At 42.5% G+C, this 12,246-nt stretch overlaps 1 protein-coding gene across 9 annotated transcripts in view; it reads left to right on the top strand.

Annotated features, from left to right (window-relative positions):
• The window catches only part of KCNAB1 (potassium voltage-gated channel subfamily A member regulatory beta subunit 1), a 242,853-nt gene that overhangs the window by 186,960 nt on the left and 43,647 nt on the right, over positions 1 to 12,246 (top strand). For all 9 annotated transcript variants that reach the window (XM_039486862.1, XM_039486858.1, XM_039486857.1 and 6 more), the window contains 2 exons: positions 6,474 to 6,553; positions 9,764 to 9,808. In XM_039486862.1, coding sequence (XP_039342796.1) covers positions 6,474 to 6,553; positions 9,764 to 9,808 — 125 coding nt within the window. The remainder of the gene's footprint in view (positions 1 to 6,473; positions 6,554 to 9,763; positions 9,809 to 12,246) is intronic.

The following is a 12,246-nucleotide window of genomic DNA, read 5'->3' as shown; positions in this document are numbered from 1 at the left end:
GTTGAAGTGCATTGACTTCAGTAGGATTACCCCAGGATATATCTGGCCTAATAAGTCTTGTACTCTCACTTATCTAAACATGGCCATTTAAAAACAATATAGAAAAAAACTGTTTCAAAATACTGATGCAGCATTGGTTCAGGTCTGTCCCAGGTTGGTACAACCCAAAGTTGTTATCTGATAGCTTCTCAGTGGCCACTGTGAAGGGGGTTGGTGGCCTTGGTACTTTTTTTTAAATGGCACGTGTCCATGTCAGTCACCACTACGTTTGAAACTAATTTGCATTCTACCAAGGACTGAATGAGCCATGGACTGAACTCCTTTGCAGGGCCAGCTCCAGGCACCAGCTTATCAAGCAGGTGCTTGGGGCGGCAACTCAGAAGTGGGGCGGCACTTTCAGGGATTCGGCGGCAATTCGGCAGAGGGTCCCTCACTCCCGCTCAGAGCGAAGGACCTCTCGCTGAATTGCTGCAGATCACAACTGCGGCTTTTTTTTTTGGCTGCTTGGGGCGGCAAAACCCCTGGAGCCGGCCCTGCTCCTTTGTCATCCCTAAAGGCACTCCTTCTTAGTAGGAGTTGTCATATTGGAAGGATCATATGGGGAAGCTCACATTGCTGTGATCTGACTGGTGGATCAATAGAAGACTTCAGTCTCCAAGGCTGTCAACCCAGCATATTTCATAAGTGATAAATTCACTAAAAATCAACATAAATGGAAAACCTCTCTTCAATAAATGTTAAGAATCAGATAGAGTTGAATGGAAAACGATGGGGTTTTTAGTATCCTATGAAATTTATTGGAGAATTATATCTCTGCTATTGAATTTTATAGGAAGATTAAAAAACTTAAGAACTATATCCTTTCTGTATTACATTCCATAGAGTTACAGATTAATATCTGTAGGACCCTATTGCATTTCTATTGGTTTCATCTCTATTAAAAGGACTTTTCCTTCAGGAGAGAAATTTCTCTTAACATAGGTAAAAGGGATGTTGATATAAATCTATATTCTGGCTCTTCTTGCACTAATGCACAGACATCACATGCATATTACTCTGGCTTGTTTTCCTGTGGCTTGTAGCAGCTGCATGGGACTAGGTCAGGTCATTATGTCTAACACAAATGGGCCATGTCCTTATTTCCTAAGCAAGCTGCTGTAATGTTCCTCCCTCCAAAGCATCATCTCAGAAGGTTTGTGGGACAGCCAGAACTAAAGTGGACTGGGGTTCTGTTGTGATTACTGGGCCAACAGATTTACCTAAATTCAACTGTGAACAGTATGGGAAAGTTCACAAGATGTCACAATAGCCTATGACTTTTTGCCTGGTTGAGAATTAACCATGCAAAATAGGTGAAGTTTTTTCAATAAATGGATGCTATGAACAAGTGCCAGAAAACCAGGCAGAAAAATTGAATTAGCCCAAAGAAAAATGGCCTATTGACCATAGTCCAGGACTATGGTGAGATCATACTTGGTAAACAAGAAAATGTGAGAATGAAGTCACCTATGCCAACTTTGGCTTTATGGAAATGAATTTAATTTTACTCCTTTGGGGGGGTCTTAAAAAGAGACACTGGAAAAAAAAAAGAAGAATCTTTCCCTCAGCGCATCCCCCAACCTGCCAGCATTGCAACTCATCTCAGCTCCTTCAGTCTCAAGTCGTGAGGACCAGACCAGGTCAAGGGACTTTCTTCCCGGGAGGAAAGCAGCTGGCCATGGTCTTGTTTAAGGAACTTTATTTTCAACTGTGAGTGCTGAAAGTCAGCACACTATCCTGGAACCAACCTGGCTAAGACGACAACACTGCATATCACATTATCATGACATCCAGTACACAGCCCGGCAGTGGGGATATCTAATTGCCTGCACCGCAGAGGCACAAAAGATCTGTATTGTTTTCCCTTCCCTTTTTGAGTTGCTTTTGCCACTGTCTTCCCTCCCCCTTTCTTCCTATTCTATCTCTCACTCTCTTGGCTTTTCATCGAATCCTGACATCAGCTATGCTGCATTCATCCAGGCCTCTCTTGTCTAAGCAGAAAGGAGCCAAACAGATGACGTCCTTGACCAGAACGTGAACCAGAGTCTAAGTAGCAGGTGTCATGCTCAACTTGCCAGCCAAAGCATCCTCTCCAGTGGTCCAGTATTCCAAAAACATCAACAGCCATATTACCCCCATCTTTCCACTTTGTGTCTATGTTAAAAACAGGATAAATGAATCCCCTTCACACATCAGGACTGTGTAAAATTAACTTTCTTTTTCATCAAAGGTTCATAAAAATAAGAGACTCTGATATTTTAACTCCAAAAGGAGAGTTTGAGTCTAACTAAATTTGTTTTGCATAATCACTAAACCACAGTTTTAATATAAATGCTTGTTTTAATTCTGTGCTCCTTTTTTGTATGTTTAATCAATAAACTTTCATCTTGAATGAATGCTTTTGGGAGTTTGCCAAGTACCCGAGTAAAACCAAGGCCTTTGTAGAAAATAATCATGACCCTGTAAAAGCAGCAAAGAGTCCTGTGGCACCTTATAGACTAACAGACGTTTTGGAGCATGAACTTTCGTGGGTGAATACCCACTTCATCGGATGCAAGGGTATTCACCCACGAAAGCTCATGCTCCAAAACGTCTGTTAGTCTATAAGGTGCCACAGGACTCTTTGCTGCTTTTACAGATCCAGACTAACATGGCTACCCCTCTGATACTTGACAATCATGACCCTATTGCTGTTAAACGTTACAGTGAAAGAATTTATAAACACCATTAACTCTGTAGGCCTTTGAGATCAATATCAGTTCTCTACTTGCCCCCAGAGTTTCAGGTGTGCATTTATGTGCAGGCCTTGCCAGACCTTGAGGCCTATTTGGTGTGTGAGGAAGAGTGCAGTGCAGTGCTGCATACAACTCCCACCATCATTTCCCATCAAGCAATAGCAATGACCCCAAGAGGACCATTATTTCCTCTCTGCAAAGTGTGTGATTCGTGATTTCCCTCAATCTAGGGAGCAGAGTCCAAAGGGCGCTCCTAAACCTGGTCTCCAACATGCTGACTTGTGCATGAGCTTATCTTTACAGGCAGGAAAAGTTGCCATTGATTTCAATAGGATTATTCAGGTGTGTGAAGTTATTTGTGCAGGGTTGGGACTGTGATTGCAGCTCGCTACCCATCAAGTTTTTGTCTGAAACTCCATATTTTTAAAACATTGTTAGTAGTGTGTTTGGTGTCAGATTGGAACTAACATTGTGGCGGGTTTGAGTCTGTTTTGAATAAGTTAAGAAAAATACCCAATCTTGAAATGTCCTGCTGTCCCAACACTTCTACTCTGCTCCATTTGTGATTCTAATTTTTCAGTGCTTAGGAATTCATCCTGAGTCTCTGAAGTTCATTCTTCTGGGAGCACATTTTCTGATACTTGATTAAAAAACAAATCAAGTTATATTGTAGATATTCTGTACAGTATGTATCATTTAAATATTTTATATATTGTATCCTCAGTTCAGGACACACTGAAATGGTAGATACGTCTTACTTCTTCTCATTCTGATGCACGGGTGGACAGGAATATATGGCCAATATTTCTAGAAGGTGAGTAGTGATTTTGGGGGGTGAGAAGAGCTCAGCACTTCCTGAAAATCAGGCCTTTTTAAGGTGTCACAAGCTGGGCACCGAAAATCGAGGCACCCAAAATCACTAGTCACTTTTAAAAGTCTTGTCCATTTGTTTGTTGGGGATCCTATCATAACCACACTGACTTCTGGGGAGTACACTCCGTCTGTGACATGAAATTAAGTTTCTAGGAGAGAGGCGCCTCTAGGAGCTGAAGAACTTTGATTCCTCCTGACATTGGGCAGCTCTGTTAGCTGGACCACTGAGCCAGCCCACTTTACCTTTCACAATCCATTTTGGTCAAAAACCAATTGACCATATAACCAACTGGGGCTGGCTGTGGTTGCGTGAACTACTTGCATTAAAACAATTGTTTTCCTTTAGAAAACTGGGAGGGTCTGAACTGCTGGTTCCTCTCCATCCCTCTTTTTTATTGGCCAGGGCTCTGTGCTTGGTTGCAGCTGCTCTCCATTGAAGTACTTGGTGCTTTCAGAGGAGTGCAGCAGTGATTTGGAAATGCAGTGCTGTATTTTAATAGGCTGTTAAAATCATCATCAAAATAAAACAGTGCACAATCAATTCACTGCTGCAGTGGTGCCATTCACTTGAACTAGAAAGCAGCCAAAACCAAGCAATTACCTTAAAATCAGTCCACAGTTTGTCTTCCAATCTCCTGCACAAATTGCAAAAGAATAGCACAGACATGTGCAAAAGTCAAACGTGCTCCTAAGTCTCCCTTATTAAACAATTGTAGGTCCAGGCGATGTTGCAAACAGCTATAGTTCATCTCACACCACCATATTCTGTCTCCTTTGGGAACTGCAAAATGTACATCAAAGTCCAGTGTCAGCTGCAAAAACAGCACGGTGTATTTTGCAGAAAGAAAACTGTTACTTCAGATGTCTGCCATACAAACAGCATGGACCATAGCTGCTGTTATTGCTTTGTGCGCTAATGGGAAGAACAGGGATATACAATTCCTCTTTACTAGAAGCAGCGAGGAGTGACCTTCGTAACAGCCTTAAGAATGGCTACACTTGTCAGCCAGCCCTAATGACTGAGAGAAAGGAAGGAACTAAGCAGGGCTTGTGGAATTGTTGTTTTTATTAGATAGGTTTGCTGCAGTCTAGCTGTTGTTGAAAACACACACAATCACCATGCTTAAGCAACATCATTGTGTTAGGGTAGGTCCATACTTACCCGCCGGGTCGACGCGGAGAGTTCGACATCTTGGAGTTCGAACTATCACGTCTAATCTAGACGCGATAGTTTGAACTCCCCGCGTGCTCCGGTCGACTCCGGAACTCCACCACCGCGAACAGCGGTGGCGGAGTCGACGGGGGAGCCGCGGACTTCGATCCTGCGGCGTCAGGACGGGTAAGTCAATCGAACTAAGGTAGTTCGACTTCAGCTACGCTATTCACGTAGCTGAAGTCGCGTACCTTAGTTCGACCCCCCGCTAGTGTAGACCAGGCCATAGAAACCAACAATGGCAGTTACATTCGGTGCTAAGTCTTCCTCACCTAGATACTGTATTGAAGCATATCCGGGGGTAATTCTCTGCTCAGTATATATTGGTAACTACAATAAATGCCCATGGGAAATTCTCCTCTCAGGTGTAATTCCTACCCCTCCTCCACACATACTGGGGTTCTAGATGGAGTGCGACCCAGGTGCTTCTGGGGTAGCTGATGTGCAAGAGACCCTCTGCAGTAGGGAAGATAACGCTGCAGCAGTGCAGCAGCCTGTAGGGAAGGATTCTTTTCCCCCACTTCCCTGCAGAGAATCTGAGCACACATGCTGAGTATTCGGGGTGAATGCTGACTGCCACTCCCTGAGTAACACTGGTGAAAATCCAGGGAAACGGCACTGCCTTCAGTAGAATTATGTTGGATTTAAACCTGTGAAACTGAGAACAGAATTTAGCCTTATGCTTTTTGCCTGTAACAACTTATGTTGGCTTAAGAGCAGTGCCCAGACACAATAGGACAATTTAAGGACACAGCCTTAAATCAGCCTCAATTCCCTTGGCTTTTGTTATGTGCTGCACTGCATTCCCCCCTCCCAAGACACAGATGAGGCCCTAACATACCATAGTCACCATTAGGAACACTTCCCACTTAGTTCTGAGTGCAAGTCAAGGTGCTAAGACTGTTCCATAGAACCCTGTTTGGTTATTGTCCCAGCTACCTGAGGCTGCCTCTCCACTCATGTGCTTCTGTCACTTTTGAAATCAGCTGAGATGCTCCTTCTGCCCCTAGATTTGAATATCTGTGGGATGGAGTCAGGACACTGCGGATGGTGGGCCTTTGGCTCTGGAACTTGCTTCCCCTACTATCTGTCCCAGCCTGCCTTCTTCTGTCTGAATGTAGTATGGGGAACTCTGGGGTTGCACCCTGGTTTCTATATGAGTCAGTAAATTCTATTACATTGGTACATGCACTGAGTGACTCTGATTAGAGCACTATATAGCTAAAAATAAATAAATATACTTGGGGATGTATCTGACCTTCAGATAACAGGGTTTTAATTAACTCTGGTTCAGATAACCACGTTTTGACCATAATGACACAGGGAAAAGCTTCAAAACTGTCAATAAAGTAATCAAATATTGCCACAACTTTGCATATCCTGGAACAGATACATTCACTGCTCCACTCCTGGATGTGACATAGGGCCAAGATGCACCAGCTACCCTAATTGGCATTGTTGGGTGTTGGGAGTTACAGTGAAGCTGTTGTGTCAGATTGGCTTCCAAGGTCCACAGCCCTGCTCCTTGGGCCAGATGGTAAGTAGCACATCAGGCATGCTGGGGATTGTTTCTGCAGCCACTTAACTAATCATATGTCTCTGGCTTCCCTAAGGTTGCTGAACAGCTAATGACAATCGCTTATGAGAGTGGAGTAAATCTGTTTGATACAGCGGAAGTGTACGCAGCTGGAAAGTAAGTGTATATGTGGCTGAAGGTGTTGGAGCATTTTACCAAGCCAAGTTTCACTTTGTTTAACTCTCTATTTATTCACTGCCAACCTAACTCAGCCTTTAAACAAATGCAACTACAGAAGTGTATCAGGTTCTATTTTCAGTTACTCTGGTGTAAATCTGCAGTAACCCTATTGACTTTATATGGAGTTACTGCAGATCGGCACTAGTGTCATTTAAGGTATATTTTGACTCAGATGTAAATGTATATTGGGACGCACTGGAGTAGCACATAGAAGGATGATCTGCCTTGGATTTCGGGTGTTCCCAGTCTAGTTATGTGTTCAAACTGTAAATTGAACATCCTTGCGAACAAGAGCAAATCACCCAACATGGGGCCTTGCTTGTAGAGGTCTGATGTCCTACCACTTTGCCAGTGTGAAAGATTGGCTTTAAATACAGGTAAACCCTGATGTTACATATTTCCTTTTTATGAAATTGAGTTTGATTCCCAAGTGCCTTTGTGCCCTCAGCCTCTAAGGAGGTTATTGAACTTCACCCCAGTTTTATCTCGCTAGAGGTTTTGGGTGTCTCCCAAGAACGTAGTAAAATTGGGGTTTAGCTTATACCCAGGGTAACAAAGTGCCACAAACTCTGTGAAAATCGGGGCTTTTCTTTCATAGTGCTTTGTGTGAAAGTTTTTTCCTCTCCAGTTTGCAGAGTTCACTGGGTGCTTTTAAGGTTCAGCCATACCGTACAATTCAATGAGCATAGCTCAGGTTTGCAGACTTCGACAAGTCTTTCACCAAACCTTGCCCATGCTCCTGATTTGGCGATTGGATGTGAAAATTTGGCACTCCCCTCCAGGAGAAACACTCATGCTGCTGGGGTGATTTCTGCTCTACTCCACACCCTGTCCTTGTCCTATAATGACACCTTTTTCAAAAAACAAACGCTGCTGATGGGGAACCTCATATTTCCTATGAGAGAGACTGGGACATCTGTGTTCTTCCTCCTTCTTCCACCTCTCAGGCAGACTCCTATCCTCTTGCCAGGAATGTAGGGTACTTGGCTGCATTTTTCCCTGTTTCAACTTGAGCAGGGAACAGAGAGGGCTCCATATGCAGGGCCACCTCCTAAAGAATGCATTAATCACGTCTGCAAGGCCTGCAGCCATGGCCATCTTTAAACTGGGGGGAGAGGCGTGGGACTCTTTGTCCAGTGTCAGTTATATGTCGTTAATCAGTGCTATTGTGTTGGCAAAGAAGAAAGTGGTCCCCTGCCAAGAACTTTTAAATCAAGTCCTGATTTTTTAGTGGAAGATAATGGGCCAGACCCTCAGCTGGGTAAAACTTCCTAACTCCATTAATTTCTGTGCCAGTTTACATCAGCTGAGATTCCGGCTCAGTGTCCACACTGAGAAAATAAATAAAGAGAACCTATTTTGGAGTCCCATTCTCGAAGGAGAGAGCTGGATTAGGCTAACAAGTCTAAATGCATTGCTTGTATCTCACATATAACCTACTCTGTGCATTTCACTATTGATGTCTGGAGAAAAACATCCAGAATAAATGAAAAGTCAGCACACCTCTTAATGATGATGAACAGCACATGATGCTGACAGCATTGAAATCCTTATCCAAAATGTCAGGAAATGGCTTTTATGGAAGGAGGACTAAGGCTCTTAATGCCATGGCTTAATTAAAAGAAGAAGAAGAAAAAGATTCTGTACAAATATTAATCACTCATTAATATTATTCATTTGGGCTAGACTGTGACATCACAGCCTGCCCTTGGTAAGGGGCAGTGTGGAGCTCAGCTGCCCTAGCTGCTGACCAGGGGATGGATTGTGACTCTGAAAGTCGCAGTTCATTACCTGGTCACCCCATTGGCTCTGGCCAGGGAAGTAAACTGCTGTTGCTCTGCAGATTACGTCCCTCTCCATGCCAGATTAGCTCCTAGGCCATCATTAGAGGAGGTGGAGCCAAGTCTCTGCCCATGTCCCGCCCTCTCACTGCAGAGGCTGTTCTCGTCCCTGACATCCCACATAGTCTGAGTAAGCGAGTGTTTTATGTTCCCTTACTCCCCTGCATCAGCGCAGTTAAACCGGTGTGACTTTCTTCTCTAGACAAGTGCTAAGAGACCGGAAGCAGATCCTTTAGCGAGAGGGCATTTCCCTGCATTCTCCACTACAAATAAATCCTCAGTCTGTTCTCTTCCCTCATGGGCTCCCTGATTCTTACAGAAAAAACAGCACTTAAAAGTGCTTTCACCCCTCTGGTTTGTGCTCAGTACATGCTCCCGTTCATTTTGCTCTATATTCAGCTGTTTCTTGCATGGACAAAATGACCTTGAGCTGACTTTGCATACACACCCAAAATGTCATGGGCCTGATCTTGGCCCCCTTGAAGGCAGCTTTGCACCTTAAAACTGACTAACTTTAAAAAGAACATAGCCCTACTTGCAGGGTTGAGTTTTGGATGAATATGCCCTGATGCACAGTGGGGCTGAAGGAAGAAAACCCTAACATCAACACATGCTTCAAGGTGATACTGGCAACGTAGTCTATGCTGGCCATTCTCCCATTTATGGGTAACAGGCCAACTTCCCTCCTCCACATCACCCTGTGTAGATCCACTATAGATGTCACTTGAGCAGTACTCACTCAGGCTGAGCAGTTTCTCTGCTGCATGGGTCACCCACCAACAGAATGTCATTTCTGCTGCATTTGGGCCACATGGGCCCATGCAAGACAATTAAGGGTTTGGCTTATAGTTTTCTGCAATATATTTGGTAGACAGTCTATAGCTAAATTGAAACTGCAGTGTGTTTCTGTCCAATCACTGTCTGACTCTGTGCTGACATTTGGAGAGGGGAGAAATGCCACAATTCAAAACAAATCCGTTGGCTCACAGTTGACTTTACAAGTGTGACATTTACATTGATTCTGTTTAGCACAGACACTGAATTGTTAAATTACACACTCTGCCTCATAAAGACAGTGCAAAAAAGGCACATTCATGTCAGCAAGGACATGGGGCAATAAGCGATTTTCCAATGTGTCAAGTAGAAAAAAATAAAGGTTGAATGTGAGCAGATTTTTTTTTATGTTACGTATCAGTGAATATGGCAGAGAGTTCCGATGAATAATGGGTTTCATGATTTACTTTATGTTCAGTGCATTCTTGTCTTTAAAGTATTTTATACTCAAGTGCATTTTTTTCCTCCCCAGGGCTGAAGTGATTCTGGGAAGCATAATCAAAAAGAAGGGCTGGAGGTACTGTATAGATTTTAGAGCCTGCCTGACAATTACTGCAATTGAAGTCAATGGCAAAACTCCCTTTTACTTCAGTGGTAGAAGATCAGGACCACAGAACGTATCTGAATTCTTTTGTTTTAAAAAATAGTCGCTTTTTTAACGTGCTGGATCCAGCAGCTGGTTGGAAAAGCTGGTATAAAAGTCATAGGCAGAGCTGGTAGCACTTCCTATTACTAAGATTGCCCAATGCTTCCCATTATGAACCCATTTTCAGTTGTCGTTTATAATTTTGCCAAACTTTGTTTGAGCTGAACGTTTCCATACCAGGTGTCTGCCTTGGTCTGAATTTTTTTTTTTTTTGCAAGATTCAGCCATTTTTTGAGAATGAGGTTGGGAAAAAAGATGTTGTTTTACTGTTAGGAAAAGTTAGAAAATACCAGAATTCAGGTTTTCTGTGCAGCCATAGTTCAGCTCCCTTGGGTGTTACATTATGATACAGTCTTTAATTACATCATCATCACACTATTTTTTTCCATAGGACCCTTGCCTCCTTCAGTGCACAGTATGGACCTGGGGATCAATCAGGTTGCAGTGAAGGAGACTTTTGTCTGTAGATCCCCAGCCTCATTTGTCCTAGAAGCTGGAATGTGTAGTGAATGAGGCAGGGGATTGCAGGAAGAGATAGGATGGTTTCATGGTTAAGGCAGTTGAATGCTGCTCTGGAAAACTGTGTTTTATCCCTGCCTCCTTGACAGAGTTTCTATGTGATGCTGGGAAAGTCACTTAAACCAGACTTTTCATAGGTGATCTCTAATTGTGTGTTCCTCATTTTCTGGGTGCCTGGCTTGAGACGGCTTGACTTTGCAATCTTAGCAATGTTTGGTTTTTTTTCATGTAATGTTATATATAAAGAGTTAGAAAGCATGATGGGATTTCTTTTTGGATACCTCAGATGAGATTAGACTTAATTTAAATGATTCATTCCTGTGTGTACACTAGCATATGTTTGTGTAGTTTAAGTGGCATTTACATAATCTTTAAAGATCTCCACAATCTGTCCTGTTCATCCCTCCACTAAGGAATTATCCCAATGGCATCCCATTTTTCAACACATCAGATATACGTATCCTTTAGTGGGATGATTATTCAATAGAGACTCAGTGTGCTGCAGAACAAAGTGCAAAGTACAGATAAAAAATCCTGTAGCTGCTCAATATCATGACTATCTCTTCAGGATCTATGCAGCATTTTAAGAGTGAATAAAAATTCTTTTAATTTTAGAGTATCTTAACAAAAATGGGGAAATTTTCTAAAAGGATGCCTAAGCCCACACACTGCTACATGTTTTTGCCCCTTTGAATATATTCAACATAGGCACCCGGGGCAGATTTGTAAAGGTATTTGGATGCCTAACTCCCAAGGGAGTTACAGATCTGTCCCCTAGGGATAAGGTCAGAACCTGTTCTTTTTTAAGTCAGTGGCAGAAATCTCATTGACTTTATCAGGAGCAAACCCCTGTTCTTGAAAACTTGCCCCCAAAATGTTCAGGCTTGTAAATGTAGTGGGACTGTTTTGTTCAACTGTACATTCTGTGTGTGCATATTTAATGGAATTCACTGTCAGCAAGTGTGTCTAATACTGGCTGTATTATTTTCTTAAGTTTCTTCATTTTAAACTAAACAAAATATGTTTCATAATCTTCATTGCTGTGGTCCTGCAGCTGATTGAAGTCAGAACAAAATACTGGGCCCTGTTCAATGTTCATTTAAATCATTGGCAGTCTTTCTATTGACTAATAGCCATTGGGTCAGGCCCTTGGGAGAGGGGTTGACAAAGGTTCTGTAGTATACAGCAAAGTATTTTCCAGCCAGTAGATCTTTGTTTTAGTAATACATTGGAATCTAGAGACAAACCTAGCAAATGGATCATTCTTTTGGTTTTAATATCTCAAGGTCAATATAACAATATTCATACTGCTTCTCATTGAAATAGTTTCATAACAGTAATTTACATCAGATGCCTTTGGTGACGTTTTCTACACTTTTCTCTTAACACAGCAGCATTATTGAGATTGCCAGAATAGTTTGATGTTTATCATTAATCAGTGTGGGCTCTAAGTGCTTAGCAGCAGCTACAGCAGAGCATGTGATTTCATAAATCCCTTATCTGTGAGCTCTAGAATTGAGCCTTTAAAACAATGACTAATATGTTTTGTTTTTCTGGAAGAGTTAAATGCTGAACTGAGCAGCTCTGATTTTCCTCTCACTACCATCACTTTCACACTAGTTAACTCCATTGATTTCAATGGAGTTGCAGCTGATTTACACAGTTGTGAGAGGAGAATTGGCCCCTAAATCTGCAGGAAAATACTAACTTTGCTTATACTCAGAGTACAGAAGCTACCTTCCTTATTTATTTTAGGGTCCACATTTTGTTTGCAAGGTAACATGGTTGTA

Source organism: Mauremys reevesii, linkage group 9 (assembly GCF_016161935.1).
Source record: "Mauremys reevesii isolate NIE-2019 linkage group 9, ASM1616193v1, whole genome shotgun sequence".
Lineage (NCBI taxonomy): Eukaryota > Metazoa > Chordata > Testudines > Geoemydidae > Mauremys > Mauremys reevesii.
Note: the sequence above shows the minus strand (reverse complement) of the source record. Positions and strands in the feature narration are given on the sequence as shown.